Source organism: Pelophylax lessonae, assembly GCF_965119305.1.
Source record: "Pelophylax lessonae genome assembly, chromosome: 10".
Lineage (NCBI taxonomy): Eukaryota > Metazoa > Chordata > Amphibia > Anura > Ranidae > Pelophylax > Pelophylax lessonae.
This window is the reverse complement of record NC_138777.1, coordinates 226,328,648-226,353,647: the sequence shown is the minus strand read 5'-3', so window position 1 is coordinate 226,353,647 and position 25,000 is coordinate 226,328,648. Positions and strand designations below refer to the sequence as shown.

The following is a 25,000-nucleotide window of genomic DNA, read 5'->3' as shown; positions in this document are numbered from 1 at the left end:
GTGGTGTTGGTGGAGTCCATTCTGAACCTCAAGAAGAGCGTCAACTTGACTATATTTGCTAGGGACCATGGGCAGCCCCCTCTGGTCAGTGCCCCCCTGGAAGTGGAGATCTTCCCCAGGATGAAGAAGTTCGGGGCAATGGATAAAGAAGAGGTGACTAGACTGAAACGGTCCCTTACGGTGGACTCATCAGCTCCATTTACCACTGGTGGCTCCTTCTTGGAAATCTCCAGTAAGCCTACAAAAGTAGACAATGGCAGCCTGAAGCAATCACCAGACTCATCAACTATAGCTTTTCCTGATGTTCTCACTGCTGGAGCCCCTTTGGAGGTGCAACAGATGCTGAAACTTATTGCTGAGGATACCTCTGTTGAGTTCCCTAGGATAAGAGACCTTCCTATAACAGATATAGAGGACATTCTGAGACTTAAAGAATCCAATTACACCCCAGAACCCTCAACCACCCATGAGGACCCAATTGATAGCTCAAATACCACCACTATGGATGAGGAGAACTCTCCAAGAAGAAAGACCTTCTTAACTCCATTTCCCCTATTGTCTTCAGGTTCTGGTAATATATCAGTTCTAGAGAATATCACTGTTGGGACCTCGTTAGAACTGGGTAGAAAGAACCTTGGTACACCAGACTCCTCTACCACCCATGAGGACCCAATTGATAGCTCATATACCACCACTATGGATGAGGAGACCTCTCCAAGAAGAAAGACCTTCTTAACTCTATTTCCCCCATTGTCTTCAGGTTCTGGTAATATATCAGTTCTAGAGAATGTCACTGTTGGGACCTCATTAGAATTGGGTAGAAAGAACCTTGGTATACCAGACTCCTCTACCACCCATGAGGACCCAATTGATAGCTCATATACCACCACTATAGATGAGGAGACCTCTCCAAGAAGAAAGACCTTCTTATCTCCATTTCCCCTATTGTCTTCAAGTTCTGGTAATATATCAGTTCTAGAGAATATCACTTTTGGGACCTCGTTAGAATTGGGTAGAAAGAACCTTGGTATACCAGACTCCTCTACCACCCATGATGACCCAATTGATAGCTCATTTACCACCACTATGGATGAGGAGACCTCTCCAAGAAGAAAGACCTTCTTAACTCCATTCCCCCCATTGTCTTCAGGTTCTGGTAATATATCAGTTCTAGAGAATGTCACTGTTGGGACCTCGTTAGAATTGGGTAGAAAGAACCTTGGTATACCAGACTCCTCTACCACCTATGAGGACACCACCGATGGTTCATATAGCACTGCTATGGACTTGGAGCCTTCTGAAAGGAAAAATAATTTCTCAGCTATGGATAAACTCATATGTTCCTCATTGTCTTCAGGCTCCTGTGCTATGTCGATTCCTGATGATACCACTGTTGTGTCTCCTTTAAAAGTGAGTATCTTCTCAAGGATAAAGAACCATGCTTTACCAGACTCCTCTACCACCAATGAAGATGCCACCAATGGACCAGTTAGCACTGTCAATAGAATGGAGCTCTCTCCAAGAATAAAGACCTTTTCAGGAGAAGAGAAAGACATGGACAGACCAAAAGGTCCCTCATTGTCTTCACACCCCTCTGCTGTGCCAGTTCCTGAAGGTACCACCGTTGCCAGTAACCTAGAAGTGGGGTTCTACCCTAGGGTCAAAGAACTGACTGTAACCTATATAGAGCAGGGCACATGGAGTCAGAACAGGTTGAAAAGGTCCCCTGTGTTCCCAGATTCATTTTCTGCTGTCTCTATCCCTGAGGATACTCCTGTTGGCTCCATCATCACCACCTTGGTGTCTAGGGAGCTCCAGTCTCCTTGGTATGAGCTGGTGTCGCCCTCCCCTGAAGACTCTCCTGTTGCTGTGAATAGGGAAAATGGGGACGTGTTGCTGATCAGCACCTTGGACAGGGAATCTCAGGACAGCTATGAGTGTCTCATCAAAGAGCAGGAGAGAGCTGGTAAGAGGCCTTTGCTGGAGTCCTAAGGGGCTCATTCCTATCATTATCTTTAATAATAGTCAAACTGTTTTATTAAAAACCTTCATTAGACTGTACAACATCAGTATGATCAGAGGGTGCCTTAAGGCTTTTAATGTGACATTATCATAAAAGATCTCTGCATAGGAGAGCAGCAATTTGCATGAAAGTCTGAGATAGTATTGAATCTTTAGTGGAGAAATTTACCTGAATGTAGTATTTTTAACCACTTAAAGGACCAGCCCATGATGTTTTTGTTTTATGTGGAGCTTAGTACACAGAGCCACCCCTTGGGTTTTCACTGTATGTCTCGAATGGTGACACCCCTGTATTTTTACAAAGTTAAGATAAAACCAGGGCTTTTTTTCAGCGGGAACGCGGGGGAACGCAGTTCCGGCACTTCCAGCACTGAATGTATGTAATAGAAAGGGGTGTTGGGTTTGCTACAGTGTCTGTTGATGCTGGAGGATCTATTGTTGCTGGAGGGGGTCTACTGTTGCTGCTGGAGGGCCTATTATTTCTGGAAGGGATCTATTTTTACTGGGGGAAGGTCTATTGTTGCTTGTGGCAGATCTATTGTTGCTGGGTTTGATCTTATGTTGCTGGGGGGACAATTGTTGCTGGGAGGGATTTTCTGTTGAGAGAACAGTTTATTGTGTCAGGCTTCTGGTGGGTCTATTGATGCTGTCTACAGGGAGATATGTTGCTGCTGGGGGTCTATTGTTGCTGGGGGTATTTTGCTGTGGTTGGTCCATTGTTGCTAGTGGGATCTACTGTTGCTGAGGGAGTCTATTGTTTTTGGCTGCAGGGGATCTATTATACTGCTATTCTTGGTATTATTAACGCATTCTATACAAATTACCTAGTATCACAAAATAATACTTGGTTCTGTATTCTCTAAAAGGGGCAGTACTGGGAGGTGGGAAGGGGGTGGAATCAAGGAAAGGAGGAAGGTAGGGGCGGAGACAAGGGTAATTTTCGAAAGGGGGAGTTCCTGCACCTATTCTCTGAAAAAAAAAAAAAAAGCCCTGGATAAAACCAAAAATGTAACAAATAAATAATACATCCCCTGCCATATTTAAAATGTAACAAATAATACAAATACATTGCATTTTCAGAACCTAAACCTCCAGATCAAAAGGCAAAAAAACATGGAAATATTTCCTTGCTCTGTTGTTGGCCAGCTTGGAGGTGTTTTTACTCCTTGTTGTGTTCTCCATAATACCCTTTAAAGTGTTATTAAACCCCAAAATAAATCTTTTATATCCATCTACTGACCACCTATAGCAGTTTTACTGCTACAGGGCAGCAGCTCTGCACAGGATCACAGCTACTGTATATACGTGATCCTGCACTTCCGCCTACAGGGGGCGTGCACGGGCCACTTCTGCTGTGAATATTCACAGCAGAAGCCGATCAGTGGGTGCCAGGCACTGGATGTCTGCCGGCGCCCGCCGATCGTCGGTAAAACACAAAACAGCGATCTGACTATGTAAAAAAGGCAGATCTCATTCTGACAGGAGGAAAGGGATGGATTTTGTGTTCCTGCAAAGCAGGGAATAAAATTAATCTCTTCCCTTAGTAAAAGCAGCACACATAGTACACAAAAACACTGGCTAGGCATACATTTAACCCTTTGATCACCCTAGATGTTTAACTGCTTCACAACCAGGGTCATTAGCACAGTGACAGTGCGTATTTTTAGCACTGATTTCTGTATTAGTGTCATTTGTTTCCAAAAAAGTGTTTGTTAATGTCCAATTGTCCACCGCAATATCACAGTCCCACTACAGGTCGCTGATCGCTGCCATTACTAGTAAAAATAAAATAAAAATCCCATAAATATATACCATAGTTTGTGGACGCTAAAACATTTGTGTAAACCAATCAATATACACTTTTTGGGATTTTATCAAAAATATGTAGCAGAATACATATTGACCTAAATTTATGAAGAGATTTAATCTTTTTTATTGGATATGTTTTATAGCAGAAAGTACATTTTTTTTTTTTTTTCAAAATTGTCGGTATTTTATTATTTATAGTGCAAAAAAAAAAAAAAAAAAACAGTGGTGTTCAAATACCACTAAATGAAAGCCCTTATTTGGGTACAGCGTTGCATGACCACACAATTCTCAGTTAAAGTAATGCAGTGCCGTATCGCAAAAGGACTACGGCTGCCCTCCGGATATGTGAACTGGCTTCATAGAGAAGGCTGCCAGTTCACATGCCATGCGCATCCAATTCGCATATGTGTGAGAGGAGTCTAAATGTTGTGGCTGCATTCGTTTTCTTTTTTATGCAGCCAGTAACACACTTCCTGCCTTCCATTCAGAATGGAAGAGCAACGGAAACACCCCAAGGCCCCTTTCACACAGGTGGACCGTTCAGATCCGCCTGTCCGTTTTTTTGGCGGATCTGAACGGTCTCCCCATGCATCTCTATGGGGGATCGGATGTCAGCGGAGACATGTCCGCTGACATCCGATCCGTCAAATCTGGACGGATGAAAACCCTATTTCCCATCCGTCCAGCGGATCGGATGGGAGTCGGATGAGAACGGACCGACGGTCCGTTCCCATCCGATTTCCCCCATAGAGATGCATGGGGAACTGACAGCTGTGTCTCCGCACACAGCGCGGAGACACAGCTGTCCTCCTGCTGCTCAGCGGGGGATCGGCGGCTCGATCCCCCGCTGAGAAAAACGGAATCCATCCGACGGACGGATAGTGTGAAAGGGGCTTTACACAGCAGCATTGTCAGTGCGGGAAGAGGAGAGTCAAAGACTGAAAAAAAAAAATTAAGATGAACTCCAGCTAACACCTTTTAAGCAGTTACAGCAACAGGTTATTTATTTTTTTTTATTTCCTTTGAGATAACAAATTTACATAAATAAATGATGACCATTGTAAGCACCCCTGTCAATCATAGTAAATACTTGTGTGTGTGTATATATATATAGACAGGATATTCAAATATTTTTTGTGCTTCTTGATAGAGATGGGCTTGATGTTCGAGTTGAACGTAAGTCGACCGATATTTGAGTCAAATGTAACACACGAACACCTGGGGCGCTCGGGCGGCAAGTTCGCCTGCCGATGAGCGCCCCTCAATGCACTGCGCGATTGCAGTGCATTAAGTGCTTGTGATTGGCCAAAGCATGCACCTTACCTGAAATGCTTTGGCCAATCACAGCACAATGTCCTGTCAGAGCCATGATTGGCCAAAGGCCCTGCCCCTCACTGTATAAGGCTACTTACACGGCAGCCGTGTATAGTGTGTTACAATAGAGATTAGGCAGGTCGTTAGTTTAGTGCAGTCAGTGTAGTGTTCAGGTTATATCTCACTTTTAAAATGTATGGATATGTTGTAGTCCTGGGTTCCCTCTCGGTACTCCCCAAGTTTTGTGTCCTGTTACTTATAGTTCATGAGCAGGGCCATACCAAGCGGACCAATATTTCCCATAGATGCAAATGGAGCAGCATCATGCCAAGCTGACCAATATTTTTCCATAGATGCCAATGAGCGCTGAAAGCTGGTCTAGGCAGGAAGGGGGTGAAAGTGCCCTGTATTAAGTGGTTAAGGGAAACCCTATGACAGATTTAAAAAAAAAAAAAAAATGGCATGGGGTCCCCAGCAAAATCTTTACCAGACCCTTTCGGTCTGGTACAGATTTTAAGGTGAACGCCCCGCCAACATTAAAAAAAAAAACAGCGTGGGGTTTCACCCCAAAATCCATACAAGGCCCTTTGGGTCTGGTACAGATTTTAAGGGGAACGCCACGCCAAAATTTAAAATATGGACCCCCCCCAAAATCCATACCAGACCCTTATCCGAGCTTGCAGCCTAGCAGGCCAGGATAGGGGGAGACGACGAGTGAGAGCCCCCCCTCCTGAACCATACCAGGCCACTTGCCCTCAACATGGGGAGGGTGCCATGTTGATGGGGACAAGGGCCTTTTCCTTCGCGGGATTTCGCGGGATCCTGCCAACCTGCCGCCGTATATCGACGGTGGCTGGTCGGCAAGTGGTTAAACCCACAATCAAAAACGTCATTTATATATTGCAGCTTACCAATCATTAGACGTGGTGGCTGCATTCGTTTTCTTTTCTTAGGCATTTCCCCCTCTGTTTTCACCTGGTGATCTGGCCAGTAACATACCTCCTGTATTAGAGTGCCCCCCACTCTGGATAAAGGAGCACCTTTGGACAGCAGCATTGTCAGTCTGGGGGGAGGGGAGTATTACATGGACTAGCAGATTTAGCTACAATAACAAATTGAAGCCAAACTTCAGCTCACACTGCAGTTACAGTAACAGTTTTTTTTTTTTTTTTTCAGGATAAAGGTTTTTCATAAATAAAAACTGATGATTGTAGGCACCCCTGTCAGTATAAATGGTTTATCTCAACAATCTAACTGATACATCTGCAGGACAGCTTGTTTTGTTGAAAACCAGACTTAGCCCCCGTCTGCATTGACTGCGGCTTTGAAATTGTGCGACCTCATCTGAAATTGCACGATTTCAAAGCCGCATGTCAGTGCGACTTGAAAGACAACTGTGTGGCTTCATGTACAGATGTCTATGCAAGTCACACCCAAAATCGCCAAAAGTAGTGCAGGAACTACTTTTTCAAACCAATGTGGCACCTCAAAGTCAGCATTGCACTGATTCGAACAGCGCGATTACCGGCAATATAATTCGACTTGTCATGCTATTTTACAAGTTGCGCCAATGTGAACAAGGTTAAGATAAAAGAAAGAAAGCCTAAAAAAGAAAACGAATGCAGCCATCACATCTGAGAATTGGTAAGCTGCTATAAAATAAATGTTTGCTTTTGTGTTTAATACCGCTGTAAGTTTGGTTGTGTGCCAGTTTGTAGTATGGGGCAGTTATAAGGTCTTTCAGCTGACAGCAGCCATTGCAGAGCACAGGAGACCCTCATAGCTTTGTTGTTTACTGGATTTGTAACATTCATTAGGAAGGATTTTGGAGTAAAAAAAAAAAAGAAACAATGTTTCTAATGTTTTCAGGAGATGTATCTCTTAATATTGGCAAATGTGTATCAGTGTGTATCATGTCAACTAAATGTGTATCAGCATATATTATTGCCACCAAATGTGTATCAGCATATATCATGTTCACTAAATGTGTATCAGCATATATCATGTTCACTAAATGTGTATCAGCAGGGCCGCTGATAGGGGGGGACCACCAGCCCTCTTGTAGGGGGCCCGAGCACACAGGGGGGGCCACACAGAGAGGGGGATTATTGATGGACAACAAATACAGAAATCTTCCTCCAGCACCTGAATCTGATCTGTCCCTCTCCCTGCTATCAGCTTTTATCTGTTGAGAAAGAGACAGTCGTCCCTCACTAATCCCCCTCCCTTGTGTGGGCCCCCCTCTCAGCACTTATCTCTGCTCAGGAGTTTATTTGTAAATTGTAACTTTGTTTCTCTCTCTCTGTCTCTCTGATCACTGAGCTCCAACTGCCCAGCCTGTATATTTTTCTCATCTCATCTTCTACTTTATTTAAAGCGGTAGTATCCCGCTTTTTTACACTTTTACCTACAGGTAAGCCTATAATAGGGCTTACCTGTAGGTACAATTAATATCTCCTATACCGGCACCGTTTAGGAGATATTTGCAGTGCATGCAGCCGCTCACGCGAGCGGCGCATGCGCTCTGAAGGTCCGGGGGGACCTTCAGTTTTGCTTGCCGGGAGCTTGCCGGAAAATCACTCCCGCGCATGCATGTCATCGCGGCTCTGGCCAATCACAGCGCCGGAGCCGCCGCACCCGGAAGAGACGGCGAGGGATCATGGCAGCGCCCGCAGCAGTGTCCGGGGGTCCGTGTCGGGGCTTCGTTCTAAGGTAAGTAATACATAATGAGCTAGTATGCGATGCATACTAGCTCATTATGCCTTTGTCTTGCAGGGTTTTTTTTCCCGCGATTTTGGGTTTACAACCGCTTTAACAGAGTTTCTTTTTTAAATTTAGCAGAAATTATGCGAGTTATGTTAGATTTGTGTCTGATAGTAGAGATTTTGTTGTAATTTTAGCTAAATATATCTTTAATATTTTCTTGAGGGGGCCCTGCCAGGTAGTCTGTACGGGGCCCTGCGATTTCTAACAGCAGCCCTGCGTATCAGCATATATCATGTCCGCTAAGTGTGTATCATGTCCAAACCAGGGTAAAGATCTATGTCCTTTTTTAAAATTATCTATTTCTTTTAACTAGTAATGGCCGCGATCTGCGATTTTTAGCGGGGTTGCGACATTGCGGTGGACAGATCGGACCCCTAACTGACATTTTATACACTTTTTTTTAGGGGGGGGGGGGATCAGTGAATCAATGACATGATTGCAGTAATCAGTGCTATAAATATGCACTGTCACTGTACTGACACTGGCAGGGAAGGGGTTAATATCAGGGGCACTGAAAGGGTTAAATGTGTCCCTATGGGGTGCTTTCTAACTGTGTGGGGGTGGGCTTTCTGCATGAACACAGAGACCTGTTTTCCTAAATAAGAGGAAAACAGGATCCCTGTGTTCATAACTGACAGGACAGCGGTTGATTGTTAAGAGGTTAGGGTGGTAAATAAAGTCACTTAGTGCCTTATCTGCATGAAAGTAGCCTCAGAACCTGTGTAATCCATATGTGTTCTGGTTTAAAGGGATGAGGTGGCAACTCTAGAATGGGGTCTTACAGAGAATGTAATAGGCGGGACTGGAGCACACAAAGTTGGGTCCCAACACCCAAACCCCCCAGGTGGACAGGGACAGTGCTGGGAAATATGGCAGGGAGATCTGACTCTTGAAGTATCCAAAACATACAAGAAGCCCTCGGTGGAATTAGATCACCAGGATCCATCTAGAAGTCCACTATTACTATTGGTTGGACTGACACTTTAAATTGGGATTGTGTATTTCAGCCACAAAGACCTGACCCATAGTTTTGTTTTGGAAGACAGAATCACACTTGTTCAGTAAACTCACATTGGGAGAGAGAGTCACACCTGTCTTATAGACTAGTACTGGAGGAGTGAGTGACACCTGTCCCATAGACTAGCACTGGAGGAGTGGGTCACACCTGTCTTATAGACTAGCACTGGAAGAGTGGGTGACGCCTGTCCCATAGCCTAGCACTGGAGGAGTGGGTGACACCTGTCCCATAGACTAGCACTGGAGGAGTGGGTGACACCTGTCCCATAGACTAGCACTGGAGGAGTGGGTGACGCCTGTCCCATAGACTAGCACTGGAGGAGTGGGTGACACCTGTCCCATAGACTAGCACTGGAGGAGTGGGTGACGCCTGTCCCATAGACTAGCACTGGAGGAGTGGGTGACGCCTGTCCCATAGACTAGCACTGGAGGAGTGGGTGACGCATGTCCCATAGACTAGCACTGGAGGAGTGGGCGACGCCTGTCTTATAGACTAGTACTGGAGGAGTGGGTGACACCTGTCTTATAGACTAGTACTGGAGGAGTGAGTGACACCTGTCCCATAGACTAGCACTGGAAAAGTGGGTGACACCTGTCCCATAGACTAGCCTTTGAGGAGTGGGTGACGCCTGTCCCATAGACTAGCACTGGAAGAGTGGGTGAAGCCTGTCCCATAGACTAGCACTGGAAGAGTGGGTGAAGCCTGTCCCATAGACTAGCACTGGAGGAGTGGGTGACGCCTGTCCCATAGACTAGCACTGGAGGAGTGGGCGACGCCTGTCCCAAAGACTAGAACTGGAGGAGTGGGCGACGCCTGTCCCATAGACTAGCACTGGAGAAGTGGGTGACTCCTGTCCCAAAGACTAGCACTGGAGGAGTGGGCGACGCCTGTCCCAAAGACTAGCACTGGAGGAGTGGGTGACGCCTGCCCCATAGACTAGCACTGGAGGAGTGGGTGACGCCTGTCCCATAGACTAGCACTGGAGGAGTGGGTGACGCCTGTCCCAAAGACTAGCACTGGAGGAGTGGGCGACGCCTGTCCCATAGACTAGCACTGGAGAAGTGGGTGACTCCTGTCCCAAAGACTAGCACTGGAGGAGTGGGCGACGCCTGTCCCAAAGACTAGCACTGGAGGAGTGGGCGACGCCTGTCCCATAGACTAGCACTGGAGGAGTGGGCGACGCCTGTCCCATAGACTAGCACTGGAGAAGTGGGCGACGCCTGTCCCATAGACTAGCACTGGAAGAGTGGGTGACGCCTGTTCCATAGACTAGCACTGGAGGAGTGGGTGACGCCTGTTCCATAGACTAGCACTGGAGGAATGGGCGACTCCTGTCCCAAAGACTAGCACTGGAGGAATGGGTGACGCCTGTCCCATAGACTAGCACTGGAGGAGTGGGTGACGCCTGTCCCATAGACTAGCACTGGAGGAATGGGTGACGCCTGTTCCATAGACTAGCACTGGAGGAATGGGCGACTCCTGTCCCAAAGACTAGCACTGGAGGAGTGGGTGGCACCTGTCCCAAAGACTAGCACTGGAGGAATGGGTGACACCTGTCCCATAGACTAGCACTGGAGAAGTCGGTGACGCCTGTCCCATAGACTAGCACTGGAAGAGTGGGTCACACCTGTCCCATAGACTAGCACTGGAAGAGTGGGTCACACCTGTCCCATAGACTAGCACTGGAGAAGTGGATGACACGTGTCCCATAAACTAGCATTGAGACACATATCCATCCCATAGTCTTGCTTAATAGAAAGAGTCACACATGTCCTATAGACTTGCAGCGAAGGATACTGGGAGAGAAAGCCACATCTCTCCCACATGCTTGCATTAACAGAGCATGTCATACCTGTTTCATTGACTTACATTGAGTGAAAGCTACATATGTGCTGTACACTTGCATTGCAAAAAAAAAAAGTTGCACCTGTACCATAGACTTGCATTAGGAGAGAGAGCTAAATACAGTATGTGGCATAGATTCGATTTTGTAGGGAGAGTGACAGCTATCTTATAGACTTACATTGGTAAAAAGAACCACACTTGTCCACTGGGAGAGAGACCCACACCTGTTCCGTAATCTTGCATTGGCAGAGATGTATAGTAACGAAGTAGAACTACTTAAGTACTATACTTAAGTACCGAAATGCGGTATCTGTACTTTCCTAGAGTAGAATTTTTTTCTCCTACTTCTACTTTTACTTCACTACATTTTTTCGATGATTTCGATACTTCTACTCAAGTATTTTTTTTTTTGTGCTGCATAGTTACTCGTTACTTTTAAAAAAATTACCACTGCTAGAACAGTAGATGGCAGGTTGCATAAAGCTCAAAAAAATGTGTATAATGTCATTTGTAAATCAGCGCATACGAAAATAAAGGCTGTGTATAATAAAAGCTGCTATACCAAATCTTTCCAATAAAAAGAAAATATGAAACAAACAAATAAATGGTGCTACAGCGCTTAAAGTGCATCAAGAAACTGCTAAAAAACACAGGTTAATCATTTGAATAAATCATTTGAAATAATAAAAAACAATATGATGTTCAAACTTTTGACTTCTTTCTTTAATAACTACATAACACAGTACTTGTACTTCTACTTTCAGTACTTGAGTAGAATTTTTTTTTCAAAACTACTGGTACTTTTTACTTTTAGTACTTAAGTAGCAAATTTTTTGAAAAAACTACTTGCAATACTTAAGTAAAAAAAATGTTGAATACTTTAGTACTTCTACTTAAGTAACTTTTTCTGCGAGCACTTCCACTTCTACTTAAGTCACTTTTTGATCGAGCACTTGTACTTTTACTCAAGTAGAAATTTCGAGTACTTTATACAAGTCTGTGCATTGGGAACGAGAGTCACACTTGTCCCATAGACCATCATTTGGAGAGAAATTCCCACCTGACCTATAGACTATCATTTGCAAAAAGAATCACACCTGTCCCACAGACTTGTATTCACAGAGATAATTGCACCTGTCCAATACTATCAAGGGGAAAGAGAATCACACCTGTTCCAAAGACTTGCATTGGCAGAGAGAATCAAACTTGTCTAATAGACTATCATTGGGAGAGAGGGTAACACCTGTCCCATAAACTTGCATTAGCAGAGAGAGTCACACCTGTGCCATAGACTATTATTGGGAGAGAGGGTAACCCTTTTCCCATAGATGTGCATTGGCAGACAAAGTCACACCTGTCCCACAGACTATAAATGGGAGCGAGAAGCACACCTGTCCCATAGACTTGCATTGGCAGAGAGACTTACACCTGTCCCATAGACTATCATTTGGGGGAAAGGGTCACACCTGTCCTATAGATTGGCACTGGGAGAGAGGGAATCACACATGTTCCATAGACTTGTATTGATAGACAGGATCACACCTGTCCCATAGACTTGCATTGATAGAGAGAATCACACTTGTTCCATAGGCTATAATTGGGAGAGAGAGAATCACACCTGTCCCATAGACTTACATTGATAGAGAGAATTACACCTGTTCCATAGTCTATCATTGCCAAAAAGAGAATCACACCTGTTCCATAGGCTATCATTGGGAGAGAGGGTCACACCTGTCCCATAGACTTACATTGATGGAGAGAATCACACCTGTTCCATAGACTTACATTGATAGAGAGAATCACACCTGTTCAATCGCCTATCATTGGCAGAGAGAATCACACCTGTTCCATAGGCTATCATTGCAAGAGAGGGTCACACCTGTTCCATAGACTTACATTGATAGAGCGAATCGCACCTGTTCCATAGACTTACATTGATAGAGAGGATCACACCTGTTCCATAGACTTACATTGATAGAGAGAATCACACCTGTTCCATAGACTTACATTGATGGAGAGAATCACACCTGTTCCATAGACTTACATTGATAGAGAGAATCACACCTGTTCCATAGCCTATCATTGCCAAAAAGAGAATCACACCTGTTCCATAGGCTATCATTGGGAGAGAGGGTCACACCTGTCTCGTAGACTTACATTGATAGAGAGGATCACACCTGTTCCATAGACTTACATTGATGGAGAGAATCACACCTGTTCCATAGACTTACATTGATAGAGAGAATCATCACACCTGTTCCATAGCCTATCATTGCCAAAAAGAGAATCACACCTGTTCCATAGGCTATCATTGGGAGAGAGGGTCACACCTGTCTCATAGACTTACATTGATAGAGAGAATCGCGCCTGTTCCATAGACTTACATTGATAGAGAGAATCACACCTGTTCCATAGGCTATCATTTGGAGAGAGGGTCACACCTGTCCCATAGACTTACATTGATGGAGAGAATCACACCTGTTCCATAACATTGATAGAGAGAATCACACCTGTTCCATAGCCTATCATTGGCAGAGAGAATCACACTTGTCCCATAGGCTATCATTGGGAGAGAGGGTCACACCTGTTCCATAGACTTACATTGATAAAGCGAATCGCACCTGTTCCATAGACTTACATTGATAGAGAGAATCACACCTGTTCCTTGACTTACATTGATTGAGAGAATCACACCTGTTCCATAGGCTATCATTGGGAGAGAGGGTCACACCTGTCCCATAGGCTTGCATTGACAAACAGGAAAATCTTGTTTACAATGCGCATGAGTTATTTCCAGACACGCCCACTGGCAAGAAATTTGCCATATCCACCAAGTGGACCTCAACCTTTCTTAGATGCATGAAGCATAGAGAGTGGAAGTTACACAGCACAGTGTCAGGAAGCAGACCCTCCCAGCTCACATGTGAGGTACTCTCTATAATCTTGCTGTAGTATATTAGCTAGAACTGGGATTTTGTTGACTGTTCTCACTTTAGCGCAGTTGTATAGTTTTTTGGATAGCATTTGCAATGCATTTATTGATTTAGGAGTCTGCGCTTGTAAGGAAACCCACATGCAAACTCCATGCAGGTAGTGTCATGGTTGGGATTTGAACGGAAGACCCCCAATGCTGCAAGGCAGAAGTGCTAACCATTAAGCCACTGTGTAACATCAAAGCCCATTCACATTGGCGGGTGTTGCGTTTATACGCATTTTGTGTGTGTTTTTGTGTTGCATGCCTAGGGACAGTCCGTTCATTTCAGTGGGCTGCCCTATGTGCGACAAATGCGCCAAAGTATCTCATGTAGCTTCGCTGAGTATTGAGGTTTGCACGTTTTTTACCCACTCCTTTCGCCGCATTTTTCCCTGCAGAAGAACACGCTTGCTGCATTTGGGGTGTCGCTAACAATAAATAACACCGCACATGCAACAACTGGTTTTCTCATGTTCCATAAATGTGAGCAAAAATGCGAGGTTTTGAGCACTTTCACAACACACTCAGGTGAGAAAGGGATCCTAATTCTGAAACACAGAGGCACTCATTTAATAAAAAGGTGCTTCCAGGTGGATTCTTCAGGAAGATTGGGATTTATTGATCATTAAAAACTGGTTAACACACCATCAACGCGTTTCCTGGCCACTTCATTAGCAAAAGGGTATACAGTACTCTTTAACCCCTTCTGGACCGGAAGGATTTGCCCCCTTAATGACCAGGCCATTTTTTGCAGTTCGGCACTGCGTTACTTTAACTGACAATTGCGTGGTTGTGCGACGCTGTACCCTGATAAAATTGATGTCCTTTTTTTCCCCACAAACAGAGCTTTCTTTTGGTGGTATTTGATCACCTGTGCAATTTTTTTTTTGTGCTATAAACAAAAAAAGAGCGACAATTCTGAAAAAAAAAAAACAAAACAATATTTTTCACTTTCTGCTATATAATATTCTCAATAAAAAAAAATGTGTGACGCTGTACCCAAATAAAATCGATGTCTTTTTTTTCCCCCACAAATAGAGCTTTCTTTTGGTGGTATTTGATCACCTGTGCGATTTTTTTTTTTTTTTCAATATAAACAAAAATGTAAAACGATAATTCGCTTCCTCCGTACCCGCAGATCAGCTCTCCCTGCAGTGACTGGCCGCACGCGCACACCCCCACTCGCGTTCCCGCGAAGCGACGTTTATGAACTGCTGGTGGACGGCAAGTGGTTAATGGGATCTGTGTGAATTCCTTCAGCCCAGAGTATACGGTATACAGATACCTGGTGCCAGGGCTGGTGCAAAGATTTTTCACACCCTAGGTGAAACCTAATTTTTCCGCCCCCCTTGGCTGTGCCCCTGACTCCCCCCTTTGTCCGGCATATGTATATCATTTTTGCGGCGCCCCCCACCTACTTCTTCAGCTTTGGGCTGCAGGCTGTACCTGTGCCTCTGGACCTGGCCTGAAGACTAATAGTGGCGGCTCGCTTCCTTACGCCAGCTGTGGTCCGCAGGCCCTGGGCCCGCACCTGCACCTCTGAGTCCGGCTGGCTTCCCCGCTGACAGCTGAATGTGAAATCAAAAATTGCCGGCAATAGAAAAATTGACAAAACAAAACCCACGAAAAAAAAAATGGTGTGGGCCCCCCCAAAATCCATACCAGACCCTTATCTGAGCTTACAGCCCCACAGGTCAGGAAAGGGAGGGAACAAGTGAGCGCCCTTGCTGGGGGGTCTATGGTTGCAAGGGGGGTCTATTGTTGCTGGGGATTATTTCGTTTTTTTTGGGGGGGGGAGGGGTCTATTGTTGCTGGGGTGGATCTATTGCTGTTGGACAAATCCTCCCAGGGATATATTTTTGCTGGGAGGTATTTTATTGCAAGAAGGGGTCTATTGTTGCTGGGGCGTATCTATTGCTGCTGGCAGACAAATCCTCCCTGGAGTGTATTGTTGCTCGTGTGGATCTATTGTTGCTGGGGTTCTATTGTTGATGGCTGTTATTTTGTTTCGGGGGAGTCTATTGTTTGATGGGGTGGATCTAGTGTTGCTGGTGGACAAATCCCCTTGGGGTGTATTTTTTCCTGGGGGATATTTAGTTGCAAGGGAGGTATATTGCTGCTGAGGGTTATTTTGTTGCAGGGGGGAGTCTATTGTTGCTAGGGTGGATCTATTGCTGCTGGCGGACAATTCCTCTCGGGGGTGAATTGTTGCTGGGGTGGATCTATTGTTGCTGGGGGTCTACCTTTTCTGGGGGATCTATTGTTCCTGGGGATATTTTGTTGTGGCCAGGGGGTCTATTGTTGCTGGGGGTTAATTTTTTTGTGGCGGGGGTGGAGTCTATTGTTGCCGGGGTGGATCTATTGCTTCTGGTGGACAAATCTTCTTAAGGGTGTATTTTTGCTGGGGGGTATTTTGTTGCAAGAGAGTTCTATTGTTGCTGGGGGGATCTATTGTTGCTGGGAGATATGATGTGGGGGGTGGGTCTATTGTTGTAGGGGGTTATTTTGTTGTGGGGGGAGTCTATTGTTGCTGGGGGGTATTTTTTTGCCAGGACGGTCTATTATTGCTGGGGGTTATATTTTTTTGCTGGGGTGAATCTATTGCCACTGGTGGCAATAGACGGGGGTGTATTGTCGCTGGGGTGTATTTTGTTGCAAGAGAGGTCTAATGTCGCTGGGGGGGATCTATATTTGCTGGGAGATATTTTGATGTGGGGGGTGTGGGTCTATTGTTGTTGGGGGTTATTATGTTGTGGGAGGGAGTCTATTGTTGCTGGGGTGGATCTATTGCTGCTGACAGACAAATCCTTTCAGGGGTTTATTTTTGCTGGGGGGGGTATTTTGTTGCCAGGCGGGTCTATTATTGCTGGGGATTATGTTGTTGCAGGGGTGAGTCTATTGTTGCTTAGGTAGATTTATTGCTGCTGGCGGAAAATCCTCTTGCTGGGGGTTATTTTGTTGTGTGGTCTATTGTTGCTGTGGGGTATTTTGTTGTGGGGGAATCTATTGTCGCTGGGGTTTTTTTGTTGTGGAGGGTCTATTGTTGCTGGGGTGTATTGTTGCCAGGGGATCTATTGTTTCTGAGGGGGTATTTTGTTGTGGGAGTCTATTGTTGCTGGGGGCATCTATTGTTACTAGGGGGTCTATTGTTGCTGTGGGGTATTTTGTTGAGGGGGGTATTTTGTTGCGGGGGACTATTGTTGCTGGGGTAGATCTACTGTTACTGGGGATTTTTTGTTGTGGGGTCTATTTCTTCTGGGGGATCTATTGTTGCTAGGAGGTTTATTGTTGCTTGCTGTGGGGTATTTTGTTGCAGGGGGGATCTATTGTTGCAGGGGGGTAATTTGTTGTGGGGGTCTTGTTGCTGGGTTGTATTGTTTCCAGTGGATCTATTGTTGCTGGGGGGTATTTTATTGTGGGAGTCTGTTGTTGGGGGATCTATTGTTGCTTGGAGGTCTATTGTTGCTGTGGGGTATTTTGTTGCGGGGGGACGCTATTGTTACTGGGGTATATTTTGTTGCGGGGGATCTATTATTGCTGGGGGGGTCTATTGTTGCGGGGCGGGGAGGGCTATAGTTTCTGGGGTGTAGATCTATTGTTGCTGGAGGGCAACTGTTGTTGGCTACAGGGGATCTATTTTACTGCTTTTATTGTTTTCATGAACAAATTCAATATAAAGCACAGCAAAACAATACTTGATTCTCTGAACGGGGCGTTACTGGGAGGTGGGTGGAACTAAAGAATGGTGCTCAGAGGTGGGTAGGGGGCGGAACCAAAGAATGGTGCTCAGAGGAGGGTAGGGGGTGGAACCAAAGAATGGTGCTCAGAGGTGGGTAGGGGGCGGAACCAAATAATGGTGCTCAGAGGAGGGTAGGGGGTGGAACCAAAGAATGGTGCTCAGAGGTGGGTAGGGGGTGGAACCAAAGAATGGTGCTCAGAGGTGGGTAGGGGGGGTGGAACCAAAGAATGGTGCTCAGAGGTGGGTAGGGGGTGGAACCAAAGAATGGCGCTCAGAGGTGGGTAGGGGGTGGAACCAAAGAATGGCTCTCAGAGGTGGGTAGGGGGTGGAACCAAAGAATGGTAATCAGAGGTGGGTAGGGGTCGGAACCAAAGAATGGTGCTCAGAGGTGGAACCAAAGAATGGCACTCAGAGGTGGGTAGGGGGTGGAACCAAAGAATGGTGCTCAGAGGTGGGTAGGGGGGCGGAACCAAAGAATAGTGCTCAGAGGTGGGTAGAGGGTGGAACCAAAGAATGGTGCTCAGAGGTGGAACCAAAGAATGGCACTCAGAGGTGGGTAGGGGGCGGAACCAAAGAATGGCTCTCAGAGGGGGGTAGGGGGTGGAACCAAAGAATGGTAATCAGAGGTGGGTAGGGGGATGGAACCAAAGAATGGTACTCAGAGGTGGGTAGGGGGTGGAACCAAAGAATGGTGCTCAGAGGTGGGTAGGGGTTGGAACCAAATAATGGTGCTCAGAGGTGGGTAGGGGTCGGAACCAAAGAATGGTGCTCAGAGGTGGGTAGGGGGCGGAACCAAAGAATGGTGCTCAGAGGTGGGTAGGGGGCGGAACCAAGGAATGGTGCTCAGAGGTGGAACCAAAGAATGGCGCTCAGAGGTGGGTAGGGGTGGAACCAAAGAATGGCGCTCAGAGGTGGGTAGGGGCGGAACCAAAGAATGGTGCTCAGAGGTGGGTAGGGGGCGGAACCAAAGAATGGTGCTCAGAGGTGGGTAGGGGCGGAACCAAAGAATGGTGCTCAGAGGTGGGTAGGGGGCGGAACCAAAGAATGGTGCTCAGAGGAGGGTAGGGGGTGGAACCAAAGAATGGTGCTCAGAGGTGGGTAGGGGGCGGAACCAAATAATGGTGCTCAGAGGAGGGTAGGGGGTGGAACCAAAGAATGGTGCTCAGAGGTGGGTAGGGGGTGGAACCAAAGAATGGTGCTCAGAGGTGGGTAGGGGGGGTGGAACCAAAGAATGGTGCTCAGAGGTGGGTAGGGGGTGGAACCAAAGAATGGCGCTCAGAGGTGGGTAGGGGGTGGAACCAAAGAATGGCTCTCAGAGGTGGGTAGGGGGTGGAACCAAAGAATGGTAATCAGAGGTGGGTAGGGGTCGGAACCAAAGAATGGTGCTCAGAGGTGGAACCAAAGAATGGCACTCAGAGGTGGGTAGGGGGTGGAACCAAAGAATGGTGCTCAGAGGTGGGTAGGGGGGCGGAACCAAAGAATGGTGCTCAGAGGTGGGTAGAGGGTGGAACCAAAGAATGGTGCTCAGAGGTGGAACCAAAGAATGGCACTCAGAGGTGGGTAGGGGGCGGAACCAAAGAATGGCTCTCAGAGGGGGGTAGGGGGTGGAACCAAAGAATGGTAATCAGAGGTGGGTAGGGGGGTGGAACCAAAGAATGGTACTCAGAGGTGGGTAGGGGGTGGAACCAAAGAATGGTGCTCAGAGGTGGGTAGGGGTTGGAACCAAATAATGGTGCTCAGAGGTGGGTAGGGGGCGGAACCAAAGAATGGTGCTCAGAGGTGGGTAGGGGGCGGAACCAAAGAATGGTGCTCAGAGGTGGGTAGGGGGCGGAACCAAGGAATGGTGCTCAGAGGTGGAACCAAAGAATGGCGCTCAGAGGTGGGTAGGGGTGGAACCAAAGAATGGCGCTCAGAGGTGGGTAGGGGCGGAACCAAAGAATGGTGCTCAGAGGTGGGTAGGGGGCGGAACCAAAGAATGGTGCTCAGAGGTGGGTAGGGGGGGAACCAAAGAATGGTGCTCAGAGGTGGGTAGGGGCGGAACCAAAGAATGGTGCTCAGAGGTGGGTAGGGGGCGGAACCAAAGAATGGTGCTCAGAGGTGGGTAGGGGCGGAACCAAGGAATGGTGATTAGAGGTGGGTAGGGGGCGGAGACAATGGGTGATCCCTATACTTTCCACAATTACAAAATACATTTTTGGTTAGAGATTACTCTTAAATCCAATTAGTGAACTGTTGTGTGCTCATTTTTTCTTCTTCTTTAGATCGCGTTTAAATGGTCGCACCATGTTTAATGTAAAAGGCGTAAGCGCCCCTTGAACCAGTCGGAAGCCTTCCTAAGGGAAGGTGGCGGCGGATGAGCTTTGATGTAAATTCATAAGCAAGAAAAAGAAAATATCCAGCCACTTAAAAAAAAAAAAAAAAAAAAGCGTAATGCATGTGTAGACGGCGCGGTGAATCCCTTCCCCCGATGCACTCTAAGGTACACAAGCCCCAGAAATATTCAACACAATTCAGAATCACACGACGTTAACGGCAGATAAGACGCCAAAACGCATTCTCCTGTCTAATCTCCCTCCTACTTATTATGTATTTATTCTGCTTATTATGTATATATAACAAGCGCCTTTTCATTTTCGGCATCTTTTATTTTTTATTTATTTATTTTTTCACGCCTGCTGGAAAATGTTCAAAGGATTCACTACTTTGTCAGCAAAGTTACGTTTTTTTTTTTTTCTCTATGTTATGCTTGAGTTTGCTTTTAATCACGTTCGGGCGGCGAGGCTTATTTACCAGAAGTGCATTTCACTGCGAATTTGCATTAAACCATAGCAACCAATCTATGGCGCTCATTGTCTAATCTGCATTAGAGCGTGGCTTCGCCGAGCTGCGGATCTCAGTGGCTGGCGAACTACAACTCGTAGCCGACCCGTAATTTGCAACGGTGGGGGGGGGGGGGGGGTTTCCGTCGCATGGCGGCGACTACGGATCAGTGAGTTTGTCAAATCGGAATCTGTCGGTGATCTGATTGATGTGCCGCTGAGATCTACTGGTTTGCTGGAAAAAAAAAGAATACTTTCCATGCTGGGCTAAACTGGTAAAGGACCCTTTATATGTTTGGCCTCATGATCCTTTAGTATAGGGGTCTCCAAACTACGGCCCGTGGGCCAGCTGTACTATTTTATCTGGTGGCCCAGCCGATGTAGGGGGGACTGTGATGTGGACTCTGTAATAAGGAGGACTCTGATGTGGGGTGGGTGTCTGATGTGGACTCTAATAAAAGGATGACTCTAATGTAAGAGGGGACTCTCATGAGGACCGTGATGTAAGGAGGGAGTCTGATGTGGACTCTAATGTAAGATGGGACTCTGATGTGGACCCTGAAGTGCGGTGAGTGTCTGATGTGGACTCTAATAAATGGAGGGCTCTAATGTAAGAGGGGACTCTGATGTGGACCCTGATGTGCGGTGGGTGTCTGATGTGGACTCTGATAAATGGAGGACTCTAATGTAAGAGGGGACTCTGATGTGGACCCTGATGTGCGGTGGGTGTCTGATGTGGACTCTGATAAATGGAGGACTCTAATGTAAGAGGGGACTCTGATGAGGACCCTGATGTAAGAAGGGACTCTGATGAGGGGTCTGTAATAAGGAGGACTCTGATGTGGACCCTGATGTAAGGAGGGAGTCTAATGTGGACTCCGATAAAAGGAGGACTCTAACGTAAGAGGGGACTCTGATGTGGACCCTAATAAAAGGAGGATCCTGATGTAAGAGGGGACTCTGATGAGGACTCTGTAATAGGGAGGACTCTGAGGTGGACCCTGATGTAAGGAGGAAGTCTGATAAAAGGAGGACTCTAATGTAAGAGGGGACTCCGATATGGACCCTGATAAAAGGAGGACCCTGATGTAAGGAGGAAGTCTGATGTGGACTCTGATAAAAGGAAGACTCTAATGTAAGAGGGGACTCTGATGTGGACCCTGATGTGCGGTGGGTGTCTGATACAAGGAGGACCCTGATGTAAGCGTGCACTCTTGTGAGGACTCTGTAATAAGGAGGACTCTGATATGGACTCTGATGTAAGGAGGAAGTCTGATGTGGACTACTTCCCATGCTGGGCAGAACTGGTAAAGGACCCTTTATATGTTTGGCCCCATGATCCTTCAGTATAGGGGTCTCCAAACTACGGCCCGTGGGCCAGCTGCACTATTTTATCTGGTGACCCAGGCGATGTAAGGGGGGCTGTGATGTGGATTCTGTAATAAGGAGGACTCTGATGTGGACCCTGATAAAAGGTGCACTCTAATGTAAGATGGGACTCTGAAGTGGACCCTGATGTGCAGTGGGTGTCTGATGTGGACTCTGATAAAAGGATGACTCTAATGCAGGAGGGGACTCTGATATGGACTCTGATAAAAGGAGGACCCTGATTTAAGAGGGGACTCTGATGAGGACTCTGTAGAAGGAGGACTCTGATGTAAGGAGGGAGTCTGATGTGGACTCTGATAAAAGGAGGACTTTAATGTAAGAGGGGACTCTGATGTGCAGTGCGTGTCTGATATGGACTCTAATAAAAGGAGGACTCTGATGTAAGAGGTCGGTGTTCTATCAGATTTCCCTACCCCATCAGATTTCCCTACCTACGTCATTTCAGGGTGCGGGTACGTCATGCACCAGCTGTAGCCGCGTCAACACGTCCTACTGCGCATGCGCGGAATAGGTAGGGAATTTTGATAACATCGTAAGGGGGTAAGGCAAAAGATCCTACTGCGCATGAGCGGGCGCATGCGCACCAACGGATCGGGTAGTGGCATCTCTTATAACAAACATCCATCCGATCTCCATGGCATACACTGCGCCGAGCAGACAATGGGACAATCCTATTCCCTACCCACACGCACACGCCCACTGTCTGATTGTCGGGTCGCCGCAGTGTGGGGCATGGAGATCGGATTGTCGGGTCAGCGCAGTGTGGGGCATGGAGATCGGATTGTCGGGTCAGCGCAGTGTGGGGCATGGAGATCGGATTGTCGGGTCAGCGCAGTGTGGGCTATGGAGATCGGATGGATGTTTTGTTATCAGAGATCCCGCTGCCCGACCCGTTGGTGCGCATGCGCCGGCACATGCACACTAGGACTTTTGCCTGACCCCTTACGATGTTATCAAAATGCCCTACCTATTCTGCGCATGCGCAGTAGGACTTGTGACGCGGCTACAGCTGATTCATGATGAAGCCACAGCTGATCCGCATCCGGAAATGACGGAGGTATGGAATTCTGATAGGGTATGGTCAGTGCTGTATTTTAGCCTAGGCCAACAAGGCCCAGGCCTAGGGCGGCACTTTGCAGGGGGGCAGCAAAAAAACCACCCCCTCCACCTGAGACTCTATTGGCCACTGGTTGCTAGAACTGCCTCTATCACCCTTCTCTCTCTCTCTCTCTCTCTCTCTCTCACTCACCCCCCCTCTCTCACCCCTCCTCTCTCTCTCCCTCCTCCCTCTCTCTAACCCTCTCTCTCTTCCTCTATCATCCCCCTCTCTCATCCCCCTCTCTCACCCCCCCTCTCTCTCTCTCACACTCTCTCTCTCATCCCCCCTCTCTCTCTCTCATCCCCCCTCTCTCTCTCTTTCTCTCAACCCACCTCTCTCACGCCCCCTCTCTCTCTCTCTCACCCCCCCTCTCTCATAGCCCCACTCCCTCATCCCCCTCTCTCATCCCCCCTCTCTCTTTCTATCTCTCTCTCATCCACCCTCTCTGTCTCTCATTCCCGCCCTCTCTCCCCTCTCTTTCACCCCCCTCTCTCTCCCCCTCCCTCACCCACCCCCTCTCTCTCTCCCTCCTTCACCCCCTCTCTCTCTCTCATCCCCCCTCTCTCTCCCTCCCTCCCTCACCCACCCCCTCTCTCTCTCCAACACCCTCTTACCCCCCCCCCTCTCATGAGATCTCAGGGGTTCATGCCGGGATCTGTAGTCCTTCAAATTTTTTGGAAGTCACATCTGTTAAAAAAGGAGTGGGGAAAATTTACATGGGGGGGGGGGGGGGGCTGGTGCCCAATTTTAGTCTAGCCTAGGGCAGCACAAAACAAAAAGACACCACTGGGTATGGTATTCTGACAGAACACCGGAAAAGTTAAATGTACATATAAAGAACAGCTGGAGGACCAATTTGCAACTTATTCGGTCAATTGGCAACATGATTGGGTATAAAAAGAGCCTCTCGGAGTGGCAGTGTCTCTCAGAAGTCAAGATGGGCAGAGGATCACCAATTCCCCCAATGCTGCGGTGAAAAATAGTGGAGCAATATCAGAAAGGAGTTTCTCAGAGAAAAATTGCAAAGAGATTGAAGTTCTCATCATCTACAGTGCATAATATCATCCAAAGATTCAGAGAATCTGGAACAATCTCTGTGTGTAAGGGTGAAGGCCGGAAAACCATACTGGATGGCGGTGACCTTCGGGCCCTTAGACGGCACTGCATCACATACAGGAATGTTACTGTAATGGAAATCACAACATGGGCTCAGGAATACTTCCAGAAAACATTGTCGGGGGAACACATTCCACCGTGCCATTCGCCATTCGCCGTTGCCGGCTAAAACTCTATAGGCCAAAAAAGAAGCCATATCTAAATATGATCCAGAATCGCAGGCGTTTTCTCTGGGCCAAGGCTCATTTAACGTACCACCTGCCGCCTTTTTTTACTGAGGCAGGGTGACACAGACAGGCAAAGCGACTTAGGTCTACGTCGCTCTCCTGAAGGCCGCTAGCGCGCCCCCCGATCATCAGCGGGGAAGCCGATACGGGTGTCAGGCAGCTCCGATTGCCGCCTGACAGACCTGATCGCTCCCCGCTGAGAGAGAAGGACGGTCGGCTGTTGTAAACACAGCTGTCTATCCATAGGCGTGCACACAGGGTGTGCCAGGTGTGCCTGGGCACATCCTAATCTTCCCCTGTTGCGCATATTCCCCCTGTTTAGACCCCTGATAAAAAAAATTAAATTGTAAAAAGTAATAAAAAATAAAATTAATAAAAAATACTGCCCTTATAACCAGGGCCGGTGCTAGACTATTTTGCGCCCTAGGCAAGACCAGCTACTTGCGCCCCCCCCCCCCCCCCCAAAAAAAAAAAAAAACTGTACATATTGCCCCCTTTCCTACACATAATGCCCCCCCTTTAACCCTACACTCCCCTTCCTGTATACACTGCCCTCTTGAATCCTACACCCCTCTTCCTGTACACACTGCCCTCCTTTAGCCCTACATCTCCCTTCCTGTACACACTGCCCTCCTTTAACCCTACATCTCCCTTCCTGCACACACTGCCCTCCTTTATTGCTACACCCCTTTTAACCCTACACCCCCCCCTTCCTATACACACTGCCCCCCTTTAACCCTACACCCCCTTCCTGTACACACTGCCCTCCTTTAATGCTACACCCACTTCCTGCCCACACTGCCCCCCTTTATTGCTACACCCCTTTTAACCCTACACCCCCCTTCCTATACACACTGCCCCCC

At 47.2% G+C, this 25,000-nt stretch overlaps 2 protein-coding genes across 2 annotated transcripts in view; both read left to right on the top strand.

Moving 5' to 3' along the window:
• Nucleotides 1-1,126, top strand: part of LOC309566033 (protocadherin Fat 3-like) — a gene marked incomplete at its 3' end in the record, with an annotated part of 1,813 nt that extends 687 nt beyond the window's left edge. The window contains exons 1-2 of the mRNA XM_082271056.1: nt 1-961; nt 1,071-1,126. The exon at nt 1-961 is cut by the window's left edge and continues 687 nt beyond it. Of these exons, the coding sequence (XP_082127182.1) occupies nt 1-961; nt 1,071-1,126 (1,017 nt within the window). The remainder of the gene's footprint in view (nt 962-1,070) is intronic.
• Nucleotides 1,127-1,269: 143 nt separating this feature from the next.
• The window catches only part of LOC309566059 (neural-cadherin-like), a 214,732-nt gene continuing 191,001 nt past the window's right edge, over nt 1,270-25,000 (top strand). The window contains exon 1 of the mRNA XM_082271084.1: nt 1,270-1,966. Within this exon, the coding sequence (XP_082127210.1) occupies nt 1,282-1,966 (685 nt within the window). The 5' untranslated portion in view covers nt 1,270-1,281. The remainder of the gene's footprint in view (nt 1,967-25,000) is intronic.